This window comes from Oenanthe melanoleuca, chromosome 1 (assembly GCF_029582105.1).
Source record: "Oenanthe melanoleuca isolate GR-GAL-2019-014 chromosome 1, OMel1.0, whole genome shotgun sequence".
Taxonomy (NCBI): domain Eukaryota; kingdom Metazoa; phylum Chordata; class Aves; order Passeriformes; family Muscicapidae; genus Oenanthe; species Oenanthe melanoleuca.
Genome location: NC_079333.1, coordinates 34,654,454 through 34,679,272, shown reverse-complemented (window position 1 = coordinate 34,679,272; position 24,819 = coordinate 34,654,454). Strand labels below are relative to the sequence as shown.

Here is a 24,819-nt window from a genome sequence, read left to right as displayed (position 1 = left end):
AATGCAAGGCAGTATATTAGACAGACCCTAATGAGCATTTAAAACAAGTGAGGAGTGGTTTCTGAGCTTCCTATTTCTTCTGCTGATGTAATTCAATCAAGGGCAAACATTATGGGACATTATAATAATGTCCTACATATAATGGGATATATAATAATGGAGCTGGAGGGAAAACTCTTTATACAAGAAGAAAATGTGTCTATGGGACAGTCACTCTGCTCAGTATATTTTGCTTACTGAACTAAAGGACTCTTTCTATTTTTACACTCAAACATGGAGTGGTTGCAGAACCAATTATTCAGTCTGGCACCTGTCACTGTATCTGTGTGCCAAGCATGGATTGGGCTGTGGAGCTGGACCCTACAGTTGAGAAAAAGCAGATAAAAGAGACTCATACATTAAATCCACCACACAGGCCAGTCTGGTTTCATAGGAGCATTATTTAATCAAGCATAGGAAATAGATGGTGTTCTTTGGGTGGTGTTGGAACTTATGCTGCATCTGGGAGATTTTTGTGGGAGTGGATCTGATAAGATGCTACAACATTGGAGGTTACAAGAGACTTGAGACTGCCCATCCTGCTCCTGCAGCACACCTCAACAAGGTATTTGTAAACATCAATCAAACACTGCATGCTTGATTAGCACCTTAGCAGTACGGCTGAGTTACTGGAGGCCTCTAGAAATTGGACTGGTAAGTCAGATTGTTGTAATCTTCACTTTCTATGAGCAGGGGCTGTATCTCTGAAGAAGTTGCTCCCTTTTTCTTCTGGCAGGCCCTGGTGAGCCCCGTGAGCACAGCAGTGACAATGCCTCCAAACACAGCTGCTCCCAGCAACCAAGCCCAGATCTGACGGGCTCGCTGAAGGTAGGGCGCCAAAAAGTCCTGGAAAGACTGAACGGCTTGAAAAATCAAACAGAAAAAGAAAGGTCGTTTTATTTGATGCAATGCACTGTCAGCTCATGGAAGTTCTATTTAATAGATAATACTGGAAGGCTGAGTGTGAAGAGGCAGCAGTGGTAGAAATTGAGAGAAACACGTAGTATTAAACCAATCTCTTCAGCCTGATAGTCTGTTTCTCAGTTTTCATGTCCAAGGCTGGCACAGAGTTCACTGTCCCCAGTGCTCCTCATGGTTTTGTCAGAACTTCAGATTGTAACCCAAGAAGTTTGATACTGTATGACCAAAGGATGCTAGCTCAGCATCCTTTGGCAGCAATAACTGAGGCAGAACACTAGGGAGACTTTAAGAAAAGGTTGAGTCTATTAAGCTGTTTTCAAAAAATACTTACCAAGCCTCCAAAAATTTGCAGGTCAGGGATTTCATGAACCAGATGTGGTGTCGTTGTGTATAATAGTCGTTGGAGGATTTTTTTTTCTCCTTCCATCATCTTTTTCAAGCTGCTCTTTGAAATTTTATCACAACTTTGAGCAGCAAAAAGATCCCTGCCTCAACTACATATTGAGGGGGGGAAAGGCTTCCTTTCACTAATTGTGAACCTGAATTCCACTTGCTTTGGCAGTTCCTGTGTGGGGAGAGGCAGTAGACAACTATTCTGTGGTCATTTTACACAACAAATCCTCTATCTTTGGTGAACCAGGGCAGCTTCTCACTGTTAGATGGTCAGCTGCCTTCTTGCTTTGTGATATGAATGTGTATGTCTGTGTCTGCTTTTCTTGCTCTGGCTTAATGAGTTATGAAAATCCTGCCATACAGGGCTCTTACTTCACAGCAGAGGCTGGAAAGAAGCCTGTTCAAAATGCACCCAACAACGTGCTGGCTTGAATTTGAAAAATAGGAATACTTGTCCAGTTGAGCCAAAGAGGATTTGGAATCCACATCTCCCAATTATTAGCTCTAAAGACCATTATTAGCAGTAACTACTAGCTAGTAGGAAAAAGAAAGAGCACCTCTATGGGCACCTTCTCTGGGAACTCCTGTGGTGGTTTATTTTTGAATGCTCTTTATTCATCTGGACTGATTTAGATGTACTCGACCATATTTAGAATGTTGTACACCCACAAAGGCTGTAAATGTCTTCCTGTTATCCTGCATTTTCACTGGTGCCCAGAAAAACAATCCACATATCCTCCTGGGTCATGGTACTTCCAAGAGTATGCTGTTATAAGCACTGTGCTCTGAAAAGATGCTGTCTCCCTGGGCCTGGGTAAGGGATGCAGGAAGTTTCCTGATCTGCTGTGGCCCCCTGACTACCCTCTATTAATATTCCAGGTGGAAATACTGAAAGGAATAGGAAAACTCAACAGACCTATACATGGCCAAGGGGCTGGTGCCATAGGTGGAACTTTGGGGTTTCTGTCCACAGGGTGGCTTATACAGCACCAAGTCTGCTCATATTGGATGGGGTACACCTGAGTCAGAGGGAGAAAAAGATCATGGCTCAGGAATTAGCAGGGTTGATAGAGTAGTCTTTAAAGCAGATGTGAAGGGAGAGGGGGGTAATTGGTTTCTGCCATTTCTTGTGTGTTTATTCACTGGTGTACCTCTGGGTGTTCAAAAGAAATACCTGTGAGACTTCCACATCAAAACTAGAAAGATGAGCTAGGGGAGATTCAGATTATGGATTCCCTCAGTCAGCTGTAAGGCATGGTTACTTATCTTTGTAATGGTGAAAAGTTTACAGCTCCTACAGATTTCACCAGTCTCCTCATTATTACAACTTGGAAAATCTTTTTTTTAATGGAAAGGTTTGTCAAGCACTGGAACAGGCTGCTGAGGGAAGTAGTAGAGTCACCATCCCTAGAAGTTTTTAAAACTCATTTGGATGTGATGCTAGATGTGGTTTAGCTGTGGGCTGGTTTTATGCTTGGACTTGGTGATCATAGAAGTCTTCCAATCTAAATGATTCTGTGAGTCTATGAAACTGTTCCCACTGGGAGAGGAAGATCAAGACTGCATCTATAAATTTATCTGTTTTCATTTCTGAAAGAAGGAAAAAAATACAGAAAAAACTTAGTCCAGGTGCTGAAATATAACTCTTGAAACAGCTCTTAACAGAGCAACTTGTTTTGACAGCTATTTTTAGGTGGTGCCATTAGTCTTCCAAATCTCTGTTATTGATGCTAACTCATGTTTGTTTTCAGGCAGCCGTGCAGGTTGTGGTCATTTTGCATCTCACAGTTCTCATGTCAGGGAAAGCTGGGTGTCTGCTCCAGAGCAGCTCCCCAGTAGCTCACTTGTACCTTGGAGTCCTGAGGGATGGATTTCTACACACAGTGAGACCACTTCTGCTTCAGCACTGTCACACATATAAAAAGAAATGAAGCTGCAATTAAAACTATGTCCTCTGACACACTGATTTGCTTTGCAGTGGAAAGCAGAGCTATAGGCATCAGTTTTTCCTCAGAGACACAACAATAAAATTTAGCAATAAAATGTGATTTTGTCATTGGATTATTTCCAAGTTTTATTTCTTGTAACCAGCCTCATCATGCCCTGTGTAGTGCTACTTCATCTCTTCTAAGTTGCTGGTACAGTAACTCAGAACCACTGCTCTTCAGAGTCACAGAATCATCAACATTGGCAGAGATCTCCAAGGCCATCCAGTCCAGCTGCCAACCCAGAACCACCAAAATCCCCCACTTTCTTTAGGAGCAAACAAGACAGGGTTTGAGAATAGGATGGGGCCACCAGATCTTGTGTGCTCACTCCTCATTCTGTCTTGTTCTCTTCCTCTGCCTTGCCTCTTCTTTCTCATCTGGAAGATCTGCAGAAGTGCTGCTTTTTCTTGACAACACAGATCTTTGCAACTGACTTTTTTCTTCTTCCGTAATTTTTTCCTACTTGTCCAGTACTTCCTGTTTGCCAATCACAGACTTTCGCTTCTCCTGGAGAAAAGTCTGTGTTTATACACTAGAGTGAGAAAATCTGTATCTGTAATTTGAGAGTCCAACCAGTTCTTCCCTTCAGAGAAAAAATAGCTGAAGCTTGCTTCTCAGTGAGGTTAACAAGGGGTTGAGTGACATCTGAGGATTATCTGGGCTTTCTGAACAAGGCTGAGCTTCATTCCTTGTGTTGATCTTTCAGAATAATTAAGGAATACTTTACTTACCTCTATGTTAAAAAACATGGGCAGAACTTTATAGGATTTCCTTTTTCTGAGGACTGTATTCTCCCCTTGGAAAAGGCAAGAGTCCAAGAGGCAACAGAAATTAATTGTTGGATGGTAAGTATTCTACCATTTTCTTCCTCTTGCAGTACAATTTCAGGATTCATAATTCCTGAAAATCATAGTATTTGCTGCTTTGTCTGAGTTGTACAATTCTAGCAATAAGATGAGTTTAGGAAACTAATGTCTTTGATTACAAAATATGTATGTATATTTCTGGTCTTGATTTGGCTGTTTCATGATCTTATATTCCAGCACCTGGACTAAGTCTTTTCTGCATCTCCTTCCCCAGTCTGTCCATACATCCAGGATTGCCCCATCTCAGGTGCAGAATCTGACACTTCCCCTTTTTTGAACCTCACATGGTTAGTGATTGTCCAGTCCTCTGATTTGCTGAGGTCTCTCTGCAGAGCCTCCCTGCCTTTGAGGGACTCAACAGCTCCTCCCAGTTTTGTACTGTTTCCAGACTTGCTCAGTGTCCCTTCCAGGCCTGTGTCTAAGTCATTTATGAAGATGCTGAACAGCACAGGACTGAGGATGGAGGCCTGCAGAGCCCACTGGTGGCAGGTCCTCAGTCTGATGTCATCCCCATGTCAGACCCATGATCCAGTTGCTCACCCATCATATATATGAAACCAGAAATGTGAAAACAAGCAAGTACAATTTGGGACAGAATTTAGGAAAATATCTGGAATTAGAAGGTTTTTTTTTTATCTTATCATATGTTAGATATATTCCAGGTGATAGGCAAAAAATTTTACACTTCACCTTTTACCCAAAATTACGTTACCTGGTTCTTGCAGATATTCATAGTCATACCCCAGTTCCCTTGAGGGTTTAAAAAATTCTCCATTTCTGTAAAGAGGGATGAAGGGGACCATGTAATTTTCTCGATTGTGCCCAATAGGTGCATTAGCTGCTGGGTATACTTCTAGCATGGGCCTGTGCCTTCTTAACCATCGCTCAAAAATGCTGTGGAAGAAAAAGCATCTTCATTAATGATGGGGACTATCAGAAATCTTCTTCCTGAAGATTAAAAGAAAGTGATGGAGCTTTTTTTAAATGCTGGAGACAGAGTTGCATGCAATATCTTGTGTTTATGTATGTGTAAAGCTTTCCAAATTTCCAAATTTGGGGTTATCCACTTCAATGCTGGGTTCCTATTCAAGCCTACAAAAAAGCAAATACCTGTTGTCCTGCAAAGAGTCTGAATGTGCTTTTAAATTTCAAAAATGTAAATCACTTTCTTTCTGTGCTCAGAAATTCGTGTGCTTGTGAGGGATAGAGAAAAATGGATTAAAGACCTCAGTTCTTCCTACTCACTCTCAGAAACATTTGTAGCTAGCTGCTTGTTTCTAGGCCTTGTTTCTAGCTGCTCAGTCCTGTTCCTCTATTCCCTTAGCAGGGGTTTTCACACCTGTAATGAAGTATGGTTACATCATGATCCTTTGGACATCACCAAAGGAGTGGAACCATCTGAGGAAGAAGGGATAAGCTGACAAAGCAGGTCAGCTGTCAGTAAAGTGTCTTTCTCCAGCCAGAGCTGCTTCACTGACCTTAGTGTCTGCACTGCTGTTTAACATGCTTTTCTCTCCCAGCTGCTGTGCAGCTTTATTTTTCCTCTTCTTAAATGTGTTATCCCAGTGTCACTGATGGGCTCAGCTTGGCCAGTGGCAGGTCTGCCCAGCAGCCAGCTGGAACAAGCTCCATCTGACATGGGACAGCTCCTGATGCCTTCTGACAGGCTGACCCTGTAGCCCCTGACTGCCCAAACCTTGCCATGTAAACCCAACAGAAGCTGCTCCCCACACCTCCAGCCTCAGCTGCTCCCTTCCATATTTCTCTTTCAAAATTTCTTCCATCAGCTGTCTGTCACCATAAGGCTGTGTCTGCTCTTTAACTCGGATGCAGAAAGAATAAAGGGGAAGCATATAGTAGCATTTTCAACTTAACTGTTCAATGTATTTGGGAAGCAAAACTAAGAACCTTCCAAAACATTCTCAGTTCTCTTCCCTTTGAGCTTTTTCTGCTGGGCTCTTCACTTTGAATCCTCAAATCCTTTCTCTGATCCCTTTGTGTTTATTCACCTGAGTGTGCCAGGTTGGAATAGGGAAGGTGGAAAAATGCTGCAGTGCAAGCAGATGCAGGAAGAAGGAGGACTCCATACTAAATCCAAAGATACTGGTGAGAGGTAATTATCAACATCAGACTCAGGGAGGGATCACTGGATCCGTTTATCAGTTATAAGGGATATAAATGGTCTAGACACCTGTAAATTGTAATTTAATGGAGATCTTAGTTCAACATTGTTTCTCCCCAGAACTGGTTACTGACTGGAGAACATGGATTTCCCTCCCCTGTCCCCCCCAGCTGTTCAGGGACTCAGGTTATCTCAGAAATACAGTCCCTAAGTGCAAGTGCTCAGAGGTATCAGGATCTCTTCAGGTTATCAAGAAATTCTGCCAGTTGATTTCTATCTTTTATATTTGGGCAGAAACATTGAGAAACACTCTGCTTAGCCCACCAAATTAAAGCTCTCCTCAAAATAGAGGTAGACTCAAAATCTTTGTTCTCATTTTAGGATCAAAACCTCTAATAAATGAAAACATGACTGTGATAATATAGCTGACCTACCCTTTAGAGTGCAGGTATTATTAATTTTTATTTAAATCTTCCTTTGTGTCTCTCTTCTTCAGTTAATTTTATCAACCCTGTCTGGAAAAACTCTTATCTGAATAATAAGGTTTAGTTGAAGCTTTCAGATGGATAGCTTTTTAAATAGTATGAAGACTTCAGCTGGAGTTATCTCAAGAAAGTTTGAACAGAATCATTGTAATCTTTGGAAGACAGCATGAAGAAATTCAATAATCACTTAAAAATGTCATAGAATTTAAAAGAGTAATTCAGCTTGAGGAGGGGTGGGATGTGGGGAAGTGTTGTACCCCAGTCTTTTCCCTGCCTGGCTTTTGCTCATGCCTTGGGTAAAGTACCCTGACTATCAGAGCCTTATTTTGCTTGCAGTTGTAGATGGGAGCTGAGTTCTCTGCAGCACAAGGTTGTTAGAGGCACAGAGATACTCTGGATGTGGGAACGTATTATAATAATATAATTCTTAATATTTTAAGAAGGCAGAGGTAGGACTTGGATCAGGTTTTTCATGTCTGGTGATGTTCTATACCCTAACTTTGGAAAGCTCAATCTGAGGTACTTCCTGGGGCCTGAATTTTAGAAAATGCTGAGCAGTCACAATCTGAAAATCCAGAGGGCTGGTGAGCACAAGGTTCAGAGCTAAAAGTCGTAATTTTCCTGAAATAGCTGTGCAAGGAATGCCCTGAAATGCAGCATCCTCACTGCATGAGTTTAGTGCTGCTGTTGCAAAAGAGCTTCCAATAAGAATCCTTAGACCAGTAATCTTTAAAGCAGAATGCAAATGCAAAACATTTCCATGGAAATGAACATATGTCCTTTTGGATTCCTTCTTCTGGATTCCTTATTTTGGATTCCTTCATTTGCAGTGTGGTTCCCACACAATGCTTAGCAGGAGCATTGAATTGCCTGCCTTGCAGCTGATCTTTAGATTCAGATGTGATCATATGCCTCTAAATCCTGATGTGATGAGTTTTGCTGATGCACAAGCTGTGTTGCACAATTCACTGAGTTGTTTGGGAACAGTGTTCTCCATTAGCTGGCACAAGATCTTATCATCTTGGCTGAAATCTCTTTCATTGAACATATCTATATGCAACCATAGAAATCTCAGACACATTTTTTATAGCTTTAAGAGTCACATTTTCTTTTACTCCCTGTGGAACAATTAGTCATGTGCTTTTATCTTGTAGTAGTCTTTGGTTTTTTTTTACTTTTGTGTTTTATTTGATGATTTGAAAGATTAGGGTCATATTCTTCTTGCTAATAAAATGATTGGGTGAAGTTGCATTTATTATTTCAATTTAAAGGCTTGTTCCCAGCTTGTTCAGTAAGATGGACTCAAAAAGTATTTTTTCCTTGGCCAGATAATGCATCATGATTTGTATTTTCAAGAGAGTTTCATGGGTTTTTTTCAATTTTACATGAGAAACTGACAGATTTAATATACCAGTAATATTTTTTACAAGTACTTCACCTGTTTGTATTTCTCTTTTTAAGGGGCACACTGCCATTTCCATAACTTACTCATATTTTGTAAGTTATGGAAGAAGAACCTTACTCTTGTTTTTCAAGAACAGTTTCCCAGCTTAATGGAAAAAGAAAACTCCCAGTGCATCCAGCTGGGAAGAAAAGCCCATGGACAGGGCACAACTTCAGCTGCATTTATAGTGCTAAAGTACAAATGTTTCTCATTGGGTACCATTGGGTAGCCATTTCATATCAGTTACTTTTTATGACTCCCCAGCCAAGACCATTAACTCTCTTTGTACTCTTTTAAGGAAAACTGAAATCCTGAAGTAGCCTATGGCTTTTGCTGTCGGTCCGGTGGTGACACTGGCACAGGATTTTTGGGGACTTAATTGAAAAGATTTGGGCCAAAAAAAAAGTACATTTGGAGAAAGTAATCATGCTCTGTTTTGTTTCAGAGTACTGTGACCAGTGAGTCAAATATTGTAGAATACTTTCTTCTTCAAATAAGGTGCTTTCTCCAGCCCTGGCTATATTTAAGGCAGTTAGCATCAGATATTTTCTCTGTCCTGCAGGGCTGTCCTTTCCTGAAGGCAAAGAGAACACATCTGAAGAGCTATGATGGATCACTGCAATTCTTCCATGTGCCTTGATCTTTAGAGACAGTTGTTTAATCCAATGATGGGCATGTGGTTTCCATGACAGAAAGAAATCAGTGTTCCCATCTTCAGATGTTGATCTGCTTACAGCTGACAGAAGTTTTTCTTTTCTTCCCCTAAGCAGTCATGTAAGTTATTTCCCTTTGGTATCTTGAAAATGTGTGTTTGTTTCCTGTTCTTTTCTCAGGAGCTGCAACCTTGGAAGAGCCTATGTCTGCAGAAATAATGCTACAAGCAGAGACACAACATGCTGAGGTAATTAGCAGCTCCCTTCATGGAGTGACAAAGCTCCTGGTAGAAAAGCCAGGTTTGTGGCAAAGCAGCAGACCTTAACTCCCTGGAATTGCTGGTTATGTTGGCAAACCACTGCTCTTATGCTCCCTTCATATGAACCTCTGCATCCTTCCCTGGACCTGAGAGCCTAACAAAGCAGGGCCATGAGGTAAGGGCACCTTCAGGGCCCTTTTATTCCACATTGCCTCCCTTCCTTGCTTGATGTAATTTAACTAAAGGTAACAATAAGGACATCTAAAGATTCAGATCAGGGCTTTGCTCTATCCAATCTCCACACTAATTCCATGCAAAAAAGAAAAGAGTACTGGACATAAGTTTAGTGAGAAGGAGAGAAATCTCTCTGGCTCCTGCAGAAGTCTGGTTGGTTACTTTCTTCCTCAGCATCTAGACAAAGAGAGCAAGCAGATAAGTAGCTATTTGTATAGCTAGAAGTGATATTTTCCAGAGAGAGAGACTTTTTTAGCATTGCAATTCCAGCTAGACTGGCATCACTGGGTAGATGTTGGCAGAGCTCAGGGAGCAGATGGGATGTGAGCGTGGTGGGAAGACAAGGCGGGATAAAGGAAAGAAGAGAAGAGTGAACCAAAAGTTGCTGGGAATTTTATTCAGAGAATGGAAATTGAGAGAACCCAGCCTGGGATTAGCAACAAAAAAAAAAAAAAAAAAAAAAAAAAAAAAAACCCAAATCCTTGAAGAGGATAGGTCTACCTAGGCAATCAAAGCTTAAGAAAGAGAAATTTAAAATGGGAAAAATAACTAAATTAAATAGAGTTAGTCTCCTGATAGTCCTAAGGCCCTTTGTATTTCTTCAGCAGCAAGCAAAATTGACTTGGAAAGGGTAGATTTTATTTAAAGCCATTGGGCAGATTAAAAACGAGATTAGAGAAAACACTGTTTGCATCTGGAAGACTTCTTCCTTCTCTTGAAGAAATCAAAGTGCCCAAACTGAGTGTTCCAAATAAGAGGTCCAAGAACGGAAAATGATTGGAGAATAATTTGAATTTTGAAAGATGCTCTGTCTCACATCTAGTACTCAGCCTCAATCTCTCAAACCTGCATTTCCAAAGTAGAAATTATTTTGTAGTGGGTGTAATACCAAAGTAATTACTAGATTATGATAATCAACACCTATGCAAAGACTGTTTTTTGGTAGGAAACAGAATTTTAATATTGTAGAATGGGTTGGATTTAGACAACTGTAGATTAAAATAAGGCTCAGGTTTGTATTTAAACCTTGGTAAAATTGATAATGGGACATAAATTCACTGTCACTTAAGCTCTGATTCAGTCAGAAGCCATGTTTGAATTAGCAGAATTAGCTAAGGAAGGTAATCAGGTCGGAAGGATTCCCAAAAAATCATAAAGGTAAAGAATATTTTTCCTACATATTGAAGAATTCTTAAAGGCTCTTGCAGGCATCAATTTACTCTCCAGAAAATAGGCAGAAAGTAAAAATTAACTTATCTAAATTCATACCAGACACACTGTAAGGGAGTGGGACCTCAGCTGTGGGGCCAGTTTGTACCAAACTGTGGCACCCCTAAGAGTTAGGTTATACCACTGCAAAGCATGGAGTTTTGATTTTATTTCAATTTATAATTTCAAATATATCTGTATATGGGTCACTGTAACTGCTGATGAGCCTAATAGTTGTGTGTACCAGCTCTAATAGGTTCCAAAGAACTGGTATGTGGTAAAAAGTAATAATGACACCCACCTGGTATGTAGATGCTTTGTCAGTTTGAATTTTCATTCAGGGAAAATATATTTTGCTTTTGCAAAACATTTTAGTGTGGTACAGTGAAAATTAAAGCCATCTATAAAAGACATGGATATATCACTTTTATTTAATTGCATATAAATAGACTCAAGTATTTTCTTTGTTCTGCCTCATACATACCAGGTTATACAAAATGAAATTAGATGAGCCATAGTGGAAAATTAATTAAAAAACCCAAACAAACAAATCCACCTTGGTTTAACGAATGGTGGGAAAATAGGTTTGATTTGAGGATGATTAAAAAAAGCCACCAATATATATTTTCTTACTGAAAAGATGAATTCATATTATTTTATGAATAATATATGCAATGGGATTATAACTAATGAAAGGATGAGCCAAGAAATAACTAGGTTTATGCTGCCAGTGGGAAATACCAGGCAGAGTATAAAAGCATTCCTGCATGTAGGCTGGATTCCTTCCTACTGTTCCAGATAGTGTTGTGCACTCTGAAAAAGATGCTGCTCACAGGAAGGAAATCTTAAAATATGGAAAAAGTAGAGTAAAAAAATAAGAGTAGGCATTTTTCTTTATCTTTTCTTTGCAAAGTGACCCTTCTAAGGGCCATTTCCCAAGTGTGCTACCACAGTCATGAGCAGAGATACTCGTGACTGAGTGTAAGAAGAGAAACCAGACTTTAAATATCCATGTCTAAGATTGAGCCACCTCAGAGGCACTGGCTCATAGTATAAACTTACTGTCCCTTCAGGAAGATTTAACAGAAAAATTTAATCCAGTGTGTTTTACATTTCAACAAAGGAAAGCTAGAGAGAGGTCAAGGGGGAAGAAGAGGGTTCAGTACCTCTGTATGAATTTCTGCCACACAAGGAACAAGAGTGGAATTGCAGGTATGCCCAGTGGGAGGGCTACAGTCACCTTCTGGTGAAAACTCATGGTCTGGGTCCTTTGCACTGCAGGGGACACAGGACAGATTTCCTCCTGCCTCCTTGTCCTCACTTTCCTTGTAAGCATTTGCACAACCATGCCATGAGCAGGATTAAGGAACTGATTTGGTTTAAAACCAAACCTCCCCTTTATTTTCATTTATTCTGGCATAGTTTAGGTGAGATAAAGCTGTGGATTATTGTTTTGCATGATGGCCAGTACCAGCACAAGGGAGAAACTGAGGTGAACATCTCTGGGTAGCACTAATTACCAAGTAGGACTTTTCTTCTTCCTAACCTATGTGCCAGGTCAAACATAAAGAAACATTGAAATTGTGCCCTTTGTTTTTCCATAGCCTGATAAACCTTTGCCTCAGGTTTAGTCTCCACTCAGTATTAACCATTCAGCTGCTGGATGGCTGCTTTGTAAGCCACTAATAAATCTGTCAGGTTCAAATCCAAAGCCGTGTCCTTTGTTGTGCCAGGTTTGACACAGAGACTTTCATTCTTCATCTCCAGTTGTGAGACTGAGGTGAGGTCAAATTGACTATGCCAGAAGGAATACAGAACATTGTTGCTTAGAGCTCATTTATACAATTTATTTCAGTATCATGAGATCTGACATGCTGTGGAAGAAATCTGGCAGGCAACATGTATTTGCATTTGGAAAGAAAAGAAAAAGGAAATAAATTAAAGAAAGCTGAAATGCCAGCCCATGGACTGTGATTACAAAGTAGGCATCACTTTACAAGTTGGCACTAGTCAGCTGGTACTGCAAAGTCACCTCAGGCAATTCCCATCCCAAACATTTGGGAGAAAGATTGGTGCTTCAGTCCTGGAAGAGGTGCTGATGCTGAGGCTGTAAAGTCAAGGCACTGTACTGTTTGCCAATGTATGCAGTTATATTGCAGAATTCTTTTTTGTTCTGTTTTAAGTTGGCTAAAGGCACTACAGGGACTCCAGGAAGGTTGTAAACAAATTACACCCTCATAACACAAGTGTCTGATTAAAAATTAAAATGCTGCCCTCAATTATTGTGAAAACCCTTCCAAAGCCTTTGAGGCTGTGTCCCCCACTGGTGAATCACTGCTGAGGACTGCCCTGGGTTACAGTGCTTATTCTGTCTAGACCCAGCTGCTGGAGAACATCCAGGGGCTTCCACCACCAATTCCAAGCTGCAGCATGCAACAAGGATCTTTGGACAACTTTGCCTCTTCCCCAAACCCTCTCAGTAGCTCTGTGAAGTTCCTCCCATGCCAGTCCCTGGGCCAGCCACTGGAGACACCTGTGCATGCATGTGTGTGTGTGAGGCAGCTGCACACTGGGGCTTGGGTTGGTGGCCACACTGGCTGCCTAAGGCCAGTAACTGGGGAATCCAGGCTGTGATGTATAGATCTCTGTATGTATGTACATTTTCCCATAACAGGCTTTCATCATGGTCAGCCACGCAGGTAAAGAGGCTGTTGGCATCGTTGGAATTTTGTGTGAGTGCTGCACTTTGTGTGTTGATCTGCATATCTGGTCAAGCATGTTTGCATGTATGCATACATGTACTGCTAGTGTGTGGTGAGGTTGGGAATACATGCTCAACATCAGTACTGGCTGCACCCAAGAACATGAAGCTGTGGTAGCCATACCAGCTTGGGCTTTAGATTTGTCAACACTTAAAAGATAGATTTGCACAAAACAGAAAAAGAAAAGAAAGATATTTTAGCCTGGTGGAGGTGTCTTCTCACATAATGCCGTGCTTCTGATTTTTTTCTCAGAGCATGTATTCCTCATGTGGATCAATTATATGCATCTGAACTATGAATATTAATTTTCAGGAAAGGTCTGGCCTACTTCATTGTTTCCTTTTACTTCATCTTTTGAACCAAAAATGGGGATTCTTTTGTGAACTTAAGTGGAATAGATCACCTGAAACACAGAGGCACAACGTGCAGATGACATAAAGCCCCTTCCTTATTCAGGATTGATATTGGTTGCAGGCTGTCTCCTAAAGTACCATTCTCTGAGTGAAGTACAATAACATACACGATGCTGACACCTTTCCACCCTCTACAAAGTACCACCAGAGCTGGGGAACCATGTGACACCTGAGGATCTTGGCACTGCTCTGCTTCATGGATCTCACTATGAACATTGCATCTCCTTTGCTCTCACTGCACAAACTGGATGTTTGGAAAGTGTCAGATAAAGGAAACAAGAGGGAGGGAATTCACAAGGGTGTAGTCCCATGCTACCAATCCCATCTAAGAGAAAAACAATCCACTTTGCCTATGTCCTGCTTTCTTGAAAACTTCAAGGATACTGCAGCTGTTGCATTCATAGACTCATAGAATTGGAAGGGACCCACAAAAGTCATTGAAATCCAGCTCCTGACCCTGCACAGGACACCCCAAGAGTGACACCATGTGCCTGAGAGCATTGTCCAAATGCTCCTTGAGCTCTGTCAGGCTGGTGCTGTGACCACTGCCCTGGGGATCCTGTTCAGTGCCCAAACACCCTCTGGGTGAAGAACCTTTCCTTAAACTGGGGAACTGTTTTCTGAGCTTCTCCTTTTTGTACCTAAATCTCTCTGACACAGTTCCATGTCATTTATGAGATATTTTTACTATTTCCTCTACCAATGTGATTTAGATCTTTTTCCATTTATCTATTAAACACCCTCAATATGTCTGTAGGACTAAATGAAGAGAAGGGTCTTCAGACTTTCCATCTGAAACTTTTCCTCTTTATGTCAAACAACTTGAGCTTCCACAGCTGTTTAAAGACAATGCAGTTAGATATCTGCTTTTTGTGCTCATTTGGCTGAAGAGGGCTATAAAGCTTCCCCTCATTTCTCTAATAATCATGTGTTTCTCTCCTAGAATAAAAAATGTCACCAGCTCCTCAAGCCTCTCTTGTGAAAAGAAGCTGTTCAAGCACCAGAGTCCTGCAGAGAATTCTGATAAAATGATCCTGAGCAGAGATCACTGCTCTGTTCCTATCTCAGAGAGGGTTGCTGAAGTCCTGCAGCTCTGTTCCCCATTTGCTATCACAATTTCCTTTGGTTCCATTGCAAACTGCTTAACCCTTCCCAGGAAAGCAGCTACCTGAGGCTTCAATTCCATTGCATGTAAGTCTGGGCTCCCCTGCCACAAATCTTAGCAGGCTGAGTTTTTGTAGCCTACTTTGTCAGTAAAGAAGCCTAACTGAAATATAACTGGTTTTTGCCTTCTCAGAAGACTGGGTAGGATAAAACAAGTGCTGAGCTCAATTTGATCAGTTGCTGTTATATTACCATGTAAAGGGTTTTATTTTCTAAAGAGGAAGCTAAACTTGATACTAAATGAGTGTCCAGAGCTGAGTGTTGGAAAAAAACATCCTCTGTGCAGAGGAATGTCTGTATTCTCTAGAGTAGGACTAGGTAGTGCTTAGCAAAATAATCTAATTCCTGAGGGAGCTTTTCCCGTACCTCTCCTGGAAAAAAATGAGTTTAAACGAGGATTAGCTGCACTGAGATTCTGCCAGATATCTGATCTAAACTCTGGTGCTTTTCTTAGTCAAGTCAGCCTTTGTTTAAAACCAATGAAAGTTGTAAATTACTTTTCTGAGGTACAGGAGAGACATTCTTGTTCCTTAAATAGCTGTCATCATGTGTGTTGTTTCACCCCTCACTGACAAACCAGAACAATGTTTGCCTAGAGATATTTGTTTTCCATTCAGATTTAGGCCTCCAATTTTGTCCAATGCTGCAAACCCTTATAGATGAAACACAATGGGCTGTCCAGTGTGCTTTGTAAATAAGGAAATACAAATGCAACCATGTGCTGCATTGAAAACAGAAGTTAGCATTTGATGGAATGTACATAATGTTTTAAATTTTTTGGATTCATTTTTGCTATGGTTTGTTGCTACAAGCACAAAAACATCACTTGAAGTCAGAGATAGTAAAAATGCCAGCTGCTCCAAAGTTTAATAACTGCTTTTCCCTGAAGAGGAAGATAACAAGCAGATTAAAATGGACTGCTGAGAAGGTAGCTGGACTGACTATGGAACCCGCTCTTGTGTTCTGCAGTTCAGTTCTTTTGAGACTTAAAGATTGTCATTATTGAGGTTCACAAGGACATATAAGACATAAATCACGTCTATGGAAGTGAAGTGATAATTCCTTTTGATGAATAGGAGGTAGCTACACGTGGGTGAGAAAAGTACCATGTTTTCTTGTGATTTTTTACAATTTCAACAATTACATCAGAAGTGCTGCAGGAAGGAAATGCTAGCTCTCTGCATCAGAGCTCATTTTGATTGCTGTGCCACAGGCAGCATTAAGAGAGCAGGTGAAGACTAACCATGCAGCTTTTGTGAAGTCTCAGGGCAGTGTAACCTTTCCTTTTAAAAAACAGTAATTGTTTGCAAAATGTGTGGTGTACGAAGTGATCCATTCAGTAATTGTATTGGCTGAACTAAAGTCTTGCAGTAAGATTGATCTGAAACCTGCACTTTAAATGGGACCATTTGAACTGAACCTGCTATATAATTGACTTTTATGAACAGGATGGCTCATTTCAGACATCTAACCTGAATAATGACATGGCAGGTGAGATTGTCAACTGCTGTATTTCACATATGATCCAGAAGATGTCTGTTTAACCTTTCTCTGGTCATTCCCCTAAAGCAAGGTGGAGCAGCAGCACTACAGGTTATATGTATGCTTAATCAATAAAAAAGAATATTTATCTCCAGAGCCCAATCCCTGTCCTTATTTCTCTCTGTGCCTGCCTCTGTATGGTCTATCTGTGGATAGCCAGAGGACATATTTAAGATTACTTTAAATGCATGTGCACCTTCAAGTGCAGTATATATACTCAGTGCCCCTCTGTCCACTGGAGGAGGGATGCTCCAAATCTGTATCCTTCACTTTTGCCTCTATGTGTGTGTGTTATATGATAGGTGATGTGACCCTCCAGGGCTGTTCCTGCATCCCTTTGGGTGCTTTGCAAGTGCAGCTGCTCAGGCTGACTGAATTAGATGTTAGAGCCCAGCTCAGTATCCTGGTGAATGGTTGCAGCCCCAGACTCTTGATATCAAAGCAGAGATACTGGGGAGCTGTTTCTCAGCAACACCCCATCTTTCCCACTTACACTCTGCTTTCCATGGATATATTTATGTGGTATTTCACAGTAGATGTGAACTCACTCTGCCCACATACTGAGCCCACTTGGAGTGAGTCAGCTCCATCAAACAAGCTGAGTAGCTCTGGTTAACATGATACAGAGCTTTAATAGGGGAAGGTTAGCAGCTCTGCTTGGTGCCAAGAGAGGGCTTGTGGTCACAGAGGGAGCATGTGTCCTCCTGCACATTTGTAGACATCCCCAAGTGAAAACAAAATTAAAAATGCAGAAATTTCCTTTCTGGAAACTTCCATGTTTGAGTTCCCCCCCACCTTCTCTACTTATCTGCACTGTATCTCATACTTGTTGTAGGAGTTTGTGTGTGCCAATAAAGCTTGTGACCAAAGTCATTCCTGGCCCACCCTCATCTCAAACATTCTGCTGGAGAGTAATTTTCTTCCTCTAAGTCCCTTATGACAGAACAGAGCTGCTTTCTGTGTGCAGGAGCTGCTGTGGCAAGGTGATTCTTTAAATACCAGGGAAGGGTGAGAACTTGGCTACCTTGCTGCTGTGCCACAGAGCCCACTGGTGGGATGTAGCTGTGCATACTGAACAGAGCTCTCTGCCCAGGGTATTGTCCCTTGACTTGCTTTTGCCTAATAGATTTCAAGTGGCTCTGGCTATAGCTCATTCAGCTCCAGAAAAATATGACTTCTAGGCTGTGTCATTTGCAAATGTAACCTCAAAAAGCAGTTATAGCCTTGCTGTGCCCATATCAAGGAATAAAATTAATCATACAACTTTTGTTTATAGTGTGAATTTTCCGTTTTTAGGCTGCTTTATTATTAGCTGGTATATTATTGTACTGCAATTTCCATATCAGCTGCACCTCAATCAAAAGTTTTGGTGTCTCTAAGCTTTTGTATACCAAGGGAGAAAATAATTCCTTGGCCTCATGCTTTATCAGTGTTGTCTCTCACTGGAGACATTTCAGGGTAAAGAATCACTCTTATTTCATGTATAAAACAAGTCTGGAGACATAGTGTTGTCTTATAAGAATTTCTGATTATTCTTTTTGAATGCCTTTTCTTCAAATGTTCCAAATTCTTGAAGCAATTAGTTTTTGACTTCTAAAATAAGTTTTTGTTTCCTGTCAACATTTCAAAACAAGAGAACAACTTGGGTTTTTCTTGTGCCATTTTTTGGTTTCAAAACCCTGAGATGACGTTCAAGAGAAAACGAAAATCTTCCATTTCAAAAACAGAGTAAAATAAGAGAAGCTTTTATTTTGACATCTCTTGGGAGTGAAAATCAAACTTTCTCTTGTTGAAGCATTTTTTGCAACAAAATCACTTTTTTTCCACTTTTGCCATAGTGCTACTTTTTTTTTTTTTTCTTTAAGTGGAAGAAGGTGCTGGCATTATGGTGAATATATTGAATCCACAGGGACTGAAAGTGGCCATGAAGTTGGCTGAGGGAATAGGGTGCTGCTGCTCAGAGCAGGGATGTCCATCTGTGTCTTGTCTTTGCTATTCCATGAGACAGTAAATGAAGCAATTGCTGCCTCCTGTGTCTTTGGTGCCTGAGAATCACAGCCAGAAGCTAAGGATATGACACAAAAAGAAAGATAACACAGGAGAAAGACCAAGCAGCTGTTCTCTGGGACTGCAGTAGTTCACTCACTAAGGAACAGTATGGAGGGGCTTGTCTGAGTGCCAAAAAGGTGTACAGGAGATTGCTATAATGAATATTTTGGAGGGGTACATGAGTTCCTTAACAATGATTTGGGGTTAGCCAGTGAAGGGCCTTCCCAACAGAAACTAGTTGATCTGATGTGAAAAGAGCAAAGAAGCAGCAGAAGGGTATGAAAAGAGAAGAACACTTGGAGTTAAGAAGAGCATTGAGTTAATGTGATTGCAGCAGTATTCTGAGCTGTGTAGGTACTTGTGATAGCTGGAGAAAACAGGTCTTGTAATGATGGCATCACTAGAACTGGCAATCTGGATCTAGCTCTAGACTAATATGCAAATTGTCTAAAAAATACTGGACTTTAGAGAGGCAAGAGACTGATATCCTACACATCTGTTGTGTGTCTTCAGAATTTTTTTTCTAAATTGCTTGTTCTAAAACCAAGGCCTTTGGAAGTCATCCCCATTACTGTAATAAACCCTGCCCATTGCTGCAGAATTTAGGAATGAGATGAGGACTGAGGCCCTATTGCATTAGCTGCTGCATGGGTATAAAGCTGTAAGGAGATCTTTAATGACAACATTCCCTGTTGCTATTTAACTTTTCTTAGGGAAATTGTTGGCTTGGGGTGTGGAAATCCAGAGTTATATGAAATAAATGAGAAGAAAGCTGCAGTATCCAAAGGATAGAAGCAGGGAGAACAGATGAAGATATTGCATGCCTCTAGAGATGAAATGTCTAAAAAATCCAGCAGAGAGGAAAGAGTTCCTTCTCAGAGCACAGAAAACACCCCAGTGATCTCAAGTGGGACTGTGGGCTCATGCTTTCATGGCCTGTGCAGCTGCTCCTTACAGCTTGTGTGGGTTGACTCCTCCCTTGTTATTCCCTTGTGCTGACTGTAGAGCATATCTGAATAGTAAAGAGATTTGCAATTAAGAGAAATGCTTCAGAGAGCTAAAAAAGCTCTTGTTTTTGCTGAATTTATATTTTGTTGCATCTTTTTTCTTTTTATTTTTTTTAAAGCCATTAAATTAACAATTAATAATTTTCAGGGTGGTCACCTGCTTTTACCAAGCACTGAAATTTGATCCCTACCTCTTCTAGCAACTAAGGAGGCAAGGAGCCTGATTAATCATTGCTAAGAAAGGTGTTGCCTGGGTACCTTCATACATCTGCATACATCTGCACCACTGAGAGGGGATGTCCTAAATAACAATGGAAGTGTTTATAAGCCAGTGCTTTTTCTTTCACCTGAGTGACCTCAAGTGCACCTCTTCATCTACCCTTTCCTCCTTTTGTGCATCAGGTCTGGGCAGGGAAGGTGAGGGACAGCAGATGGCAGGCTGACTGTTGCTCAGTTTAGAAAGCAGCTCCTAACATTTGGCTCACACCTGCCAGCAGACTCCGTGTACACTTGTTTATCCTCCTCTGTACCATATGCTTCCATGCAAAATCAGTTCCAATGATCTATTGCCTTATTGCTAGCACTCCTATTATGGTTGTAAGTGAGCATTTCACAGTCATTAATGCATTTACCCTGACAGCATCCCTGCTGCGTGGGCGTCTAATATCACCCACTGTGCAGATGGGTTAGCTCAAGCTCAGATCCACAGACAGCTCCTCCAAAGCCTCCTTGAAATTGATGGGAAGGAAACCCATCTCCAGGGCATGGAAGTTTGGGAGAGCAAGCTGCATGCTGGGTTTCACCCAAGGAATTTGTGGTGGAGTGAGGAAATGCCTCTGTGGGATCCTACTTGGATGCTGAAAGTGTTGGACCTTGATTTCTTGACACAGAGCTGCTCCCTGCCTCTGCAAACCAGCAGAACTGTGATTGTTGTCATCAGAAGATGCAATCAAACAGTTAGTTAAAAGCCCATTGGTCCAATGCAGTGATAGCTGTCAGCTCAAAAGTATTCTGCCCAAATGAGAAAAGTTGATAAGGACCAAAAAATGTGCTTCTGCTGCTCTGGAGGCTGTCCCTTGCTTCCTCTATTCTTTGTATTACTGGAGAAGAATTCCTTCACAGCCCTTCAACTCTATGTAGGAGAGGAACAGGGTTTTCTAAATTGTACTGTATGTACCTATCAGTCACCTGCTTATTAATTATAACTAAAAGCATGATTAATCTGTCACAGATAGGGCTGCTAAGTAACCCGAATCAGGCTAATGCATTTCTGTCACCTGCACAAAAGGCAGCATTATTCTCAGATTTTACATCTGTGTGTACTAAGGCCCACATCCAAACAGCTGCAGAGCTCTGGTGATGCCTTTCTGCCACAGATGGGATGAGGTTGCATCATGCATATCTCTATTGCCCCCACAGAGCCTGTGCAGTGGTTTATTCCCTCGACACTAGCACAGTTTAATGAGGTTATCTTTTGCAAATAATTTTAAAATTATTTTAACATTGATAATAACTACAGTTATGAGAATTATTTCCAGGGACTCCTAATGACTAAGGCTGAAATTCCTCTGTGGAAAGGGTCAGCATGAAGGCCAAGGTGCTACTTAAGCTCTGCAATGAGCAGGAGCTAAGGTGCATAGGTCTCCTGCAAGTGTCAATGTCTAAGGAAAACATTCTTTTGATTTGATATGGTACAACATATTTTTTTTCTCTTCTGTGTTCCTTTTCTCTGACTCTTCAATTGATCCATTTATTTTAATAGCCTAGATGTTGAAAAGTTGATTCCCAGGCAGCAACTTGAGATTAGTAACCACACTTGAAGCCCTCATACATCCATCCTGTGAAATAGTCAGTGCATAGATATGCTAAATCACAGCTAAGCTACACTGTGTAACTTTTAAAATGTCCTCAAGAAAAGCTTTTCACATAAAAGATTTTCAGAACTGACACCTCCAGAAAACTAATTATACCCTACATTATGAGGAGCAGAAGACATGTAGGTCAGCCATTGAATGAACCATTCCACTAATGCCTGGGTGACCTGCTAAGACTTGATGCCCTATTTCTGGATGGGTAAAATATGAGGAATATAATAATTAGGCTCATTAAGGATATAATCTATTTATATATATATATATATATATATATATATATATATATATTTAATTAGATATAAATGGTATTATTTTTTTCAGTCCTCTTATATTTTAAATATATATGAGGAGAAAAAGCCAGCTTCAATTTTGTCTTTTTACACCTACTAGCTTTTTGGTTAAATAAGATAAAGTTTTATATAAGAGTGTTGGTGTGAACTGCCTGAGACTGCAAGATGATGCTTGCAAGCTGTAATCTGCATTCCTCCTGTGCTGCATGCCTCAGTGGCCCAAATGAAGAAACCATTCTGGTCTTCATCTCAATAGGCACTTTCCTGCATGCAGACAGAGTATCAGACAGTAGTTTTCTGAGCATGATGCTTTATGGAAGTTTGTGCAGGGTAATAGTTTTTTTCGTCCTGAGCAGTGCAGTAGCCAACATTCAGATGAGAAAAAGTAGAAGATGGATAAGAAAATATAAACTGCTCCAAAACAAGTGTTGTTTGTGTTGTTGTGTGGCTTTTACAGTACTTTACTTTGCTTTTTTTTTTTTTTTTTTTTTAATTGCTCTTTAGTCATCACGATTTGGTGTAAATGCAGTCCAGAGTAAACTGTTTGTAGCCATTCACATGTACTATAGTGACACAGAAATGAAATCTTGGAATGCTGCCCTTAATGTAGCAATTTCACCAGTTTCCTGCAAAACTGTGCTCTCCTACCCTTTCTTATTAATAAACATGATATCCTTCTGTTTGCTCTCCTTTCATTCTGCACAGCTGTACTCTTCTCTTTCATCAAGAGAAAGTAATAATTTTATTTGTCGCATTTAAATACAGATTTTTTTTTTTTCTTTATTTATGAATAGCAGGCTTAGATTTTCCTTATGGAATAGAAATTAAAACAGCCCTGACATTTAGAATGTAAAGGAATTGCTCCAAAAGATTATAGTCGTGTTAAAATGAGTCACTCACTTTTGATCCAAACTTCCTGACATACACATCCATATATATTAATCATTATGACATCATTGAAGGACTATTTTTGCCTTTTTAATAAAAGCTGAGTGCATTTGTCAACTCATCAAATTATATTTAATCCAGTGAACATACAGATTGGTTAGGAAAGACAAAATGTTGTGGGTGTAAAACCGTGTAAAATGTTTGTACTCTGAAATGCAGGTGGAAAGCCCACTGTAAAAAAAAAAAAAAAAAAAAAAAAAAAAGCAATAATGAATTAGTTTTGCTGAGGAAACTGAAACTTACCTGTCCACAAAGGCGTGGTGTAGCACGAAGATGGGATCGTTGGCAGAGCCCTGCACTTGCGACATGGAGCCGTTCATGTAGATGTGGAGCGCGTTGTGCAGACCGCTCTGCGCGGGGTTCGATATCGCCGTCTGCGGCTCCGCAAACCCTGCCCGAGAAAATCACACCCTGGTGACACTGCCCAGGGCTCCTTCCCCAGGATCAAAGCACTTGCCTGCCCTCCTTTTACGTTCAGCTTTTTAGACAAGAGCTTAGGAAAGCTTGTATTAATGTTTGTCTCTACAGAACACATTCTTTTATTTATAGGAGCCAACACAATACAAGCTATAATCTCTACAGGAGGATTTGGTGAGTAATCAATAATCTTATACAGACAGATTTGCAGGATGGAAATTTGCTGTTATTTTGGAGGACACTTAAAAGATTGGCTTTAGGAAGAGCTTAAAGACCAAGCAGGAAATACTGGAAGATGAGTTTCTGCATTAGTTTTTATCTTGGCAGCCTGTCTATATTTAACTCTGGGGTTATAGCCATACTCATCATCCCATCAGCTGTGCTTCCAGTGTATTTCAATGACTCCTAGCAAAAGCCAACTCAACCATCTGATCCTTCTCTGGGGTTTTCCCAGAGAATAGAAGGAGAAAGCTGTGCTGTCCTGCTAGTCTGTTTCAGAACCTGATGCTGGTTCTGATATTTGACCCATGCTACAAAATCTCTCATATCTGTCTCTTTTATTTGGTTACTGAAGATGTCTTCTTCTCATAATTTCTGTAAGCTGTAGGAAGCATAGTACAGGCACATTAAAACTTCTTCACAATTTAATTATCAAATAAAAAAAAGCTGTGAACAATATGATCATTGTGTTGATCCTCAGTGTTTCCCAAATACTGTTGCAGTTTACCATATCTGCAAGGTGGAGAAAATAAAGATATTAACTTTTATCCATGGGAAATTCCTAATGTCCTTTGAACATGTGCTTTATTTACTTATTTGGGTCACAAACTAGCATTTTAATGAGAATCACTAATATACTTTTTGAAGTGAATCTCCCAAACAGTCTTGCTATTTGATGCCGTGGCTCACACCACAGGGCAATTTCTGACTTTGCAAGCTGGATTCCTTTTGTAGAAAATCTGAAATGTGCCAACTATCAGTGGGTGTTCAGTTTAGGGAACAGCTGGTATGAAAAAAAACCCCTTCCCTGTGAAAATCCTAATGTGTAAGATGGAATTTGGGTCCACAGTTTCATCTGTTTTGCTCTGGATTTGCTCCTCTCTGAGTCACACAAGGTATTAATTGAGATGTGGCTACAGTTGCCTTATGAGTGGGATTGTACTCTGAACTTGGAAACCTGAGTTTTACACTCAACTGGTACTCTGATCTTTTATGTGAAATTATTGCACTGCTTTGTCACTCTAAGTTCCCCCATAGGGCTTTTTGTTTTCAGCCAACCTCTTCAAACAAGGGGAGAGCATCTGGCATAAAACCCACTGGTATTTATAATAAGATAGCACCTAAGAACCAAAATAATGTAATAACCATCCATCTTTCTGAATCTATAGTATGACAAAGTTTTTGAGAAATTCAGGGGAAGTCAGAGTTGAGAACATAATTAGGACATTTGGAGAAAGTAGAGTTGGATTACTATGAACATTGTAAGTCTTTAAAGTGAAGTAAGTCTGGATTTAGGAAACAAAGAAGAACATATCAACACCTGCAGATTTTAATGCAATAGATAAGGACCAGGATTCTGGAGGAATCTGCTTGGTGACACAAAGACCAAAGGACAGAAGATCTTGAAGTGAAAATTAGGCCCACAGAAATTTGCATGATGATGAATAATATGTTTCCTAGCTATCAAATCAGGAGAAAAAGCAGAGCAAAATATTACCTATGAAGAATGATGCATATTG

General features: G+C 40.4%; 1 protein-coding gene across 1 annotated transcript in view; it reads right to left on the bottom strand.

Annotated features, from left to right (window-relative positions):
* Positions 1–495: 495 nt before the first annotated feature.
* Positions 496–24,819, bottom strand: part of TYR (tyrosinase) — a 40,821-nt gene continuing 16,497 nt past the window's right edge. Inside the window, exons 3-5 of the mRNA XM_056495515.1 lie at positions 22,907–23,054; positions 4,920–5,101; positions 496–902 (exon numbers count right to left, since the gene is read on the bottom strand). Coding sequence (XP_056351490.1) covers positions 679–902; positions 4,920–5,101; positions 22,907–23,054 — 554 coding nt within the window. The 3' untranslated portion in view covers positions 496–678. The remainder of the gene's footprint in view (positions 903–4,919; positions 5,102–22,906; positions 23,055–24,819) is intronic.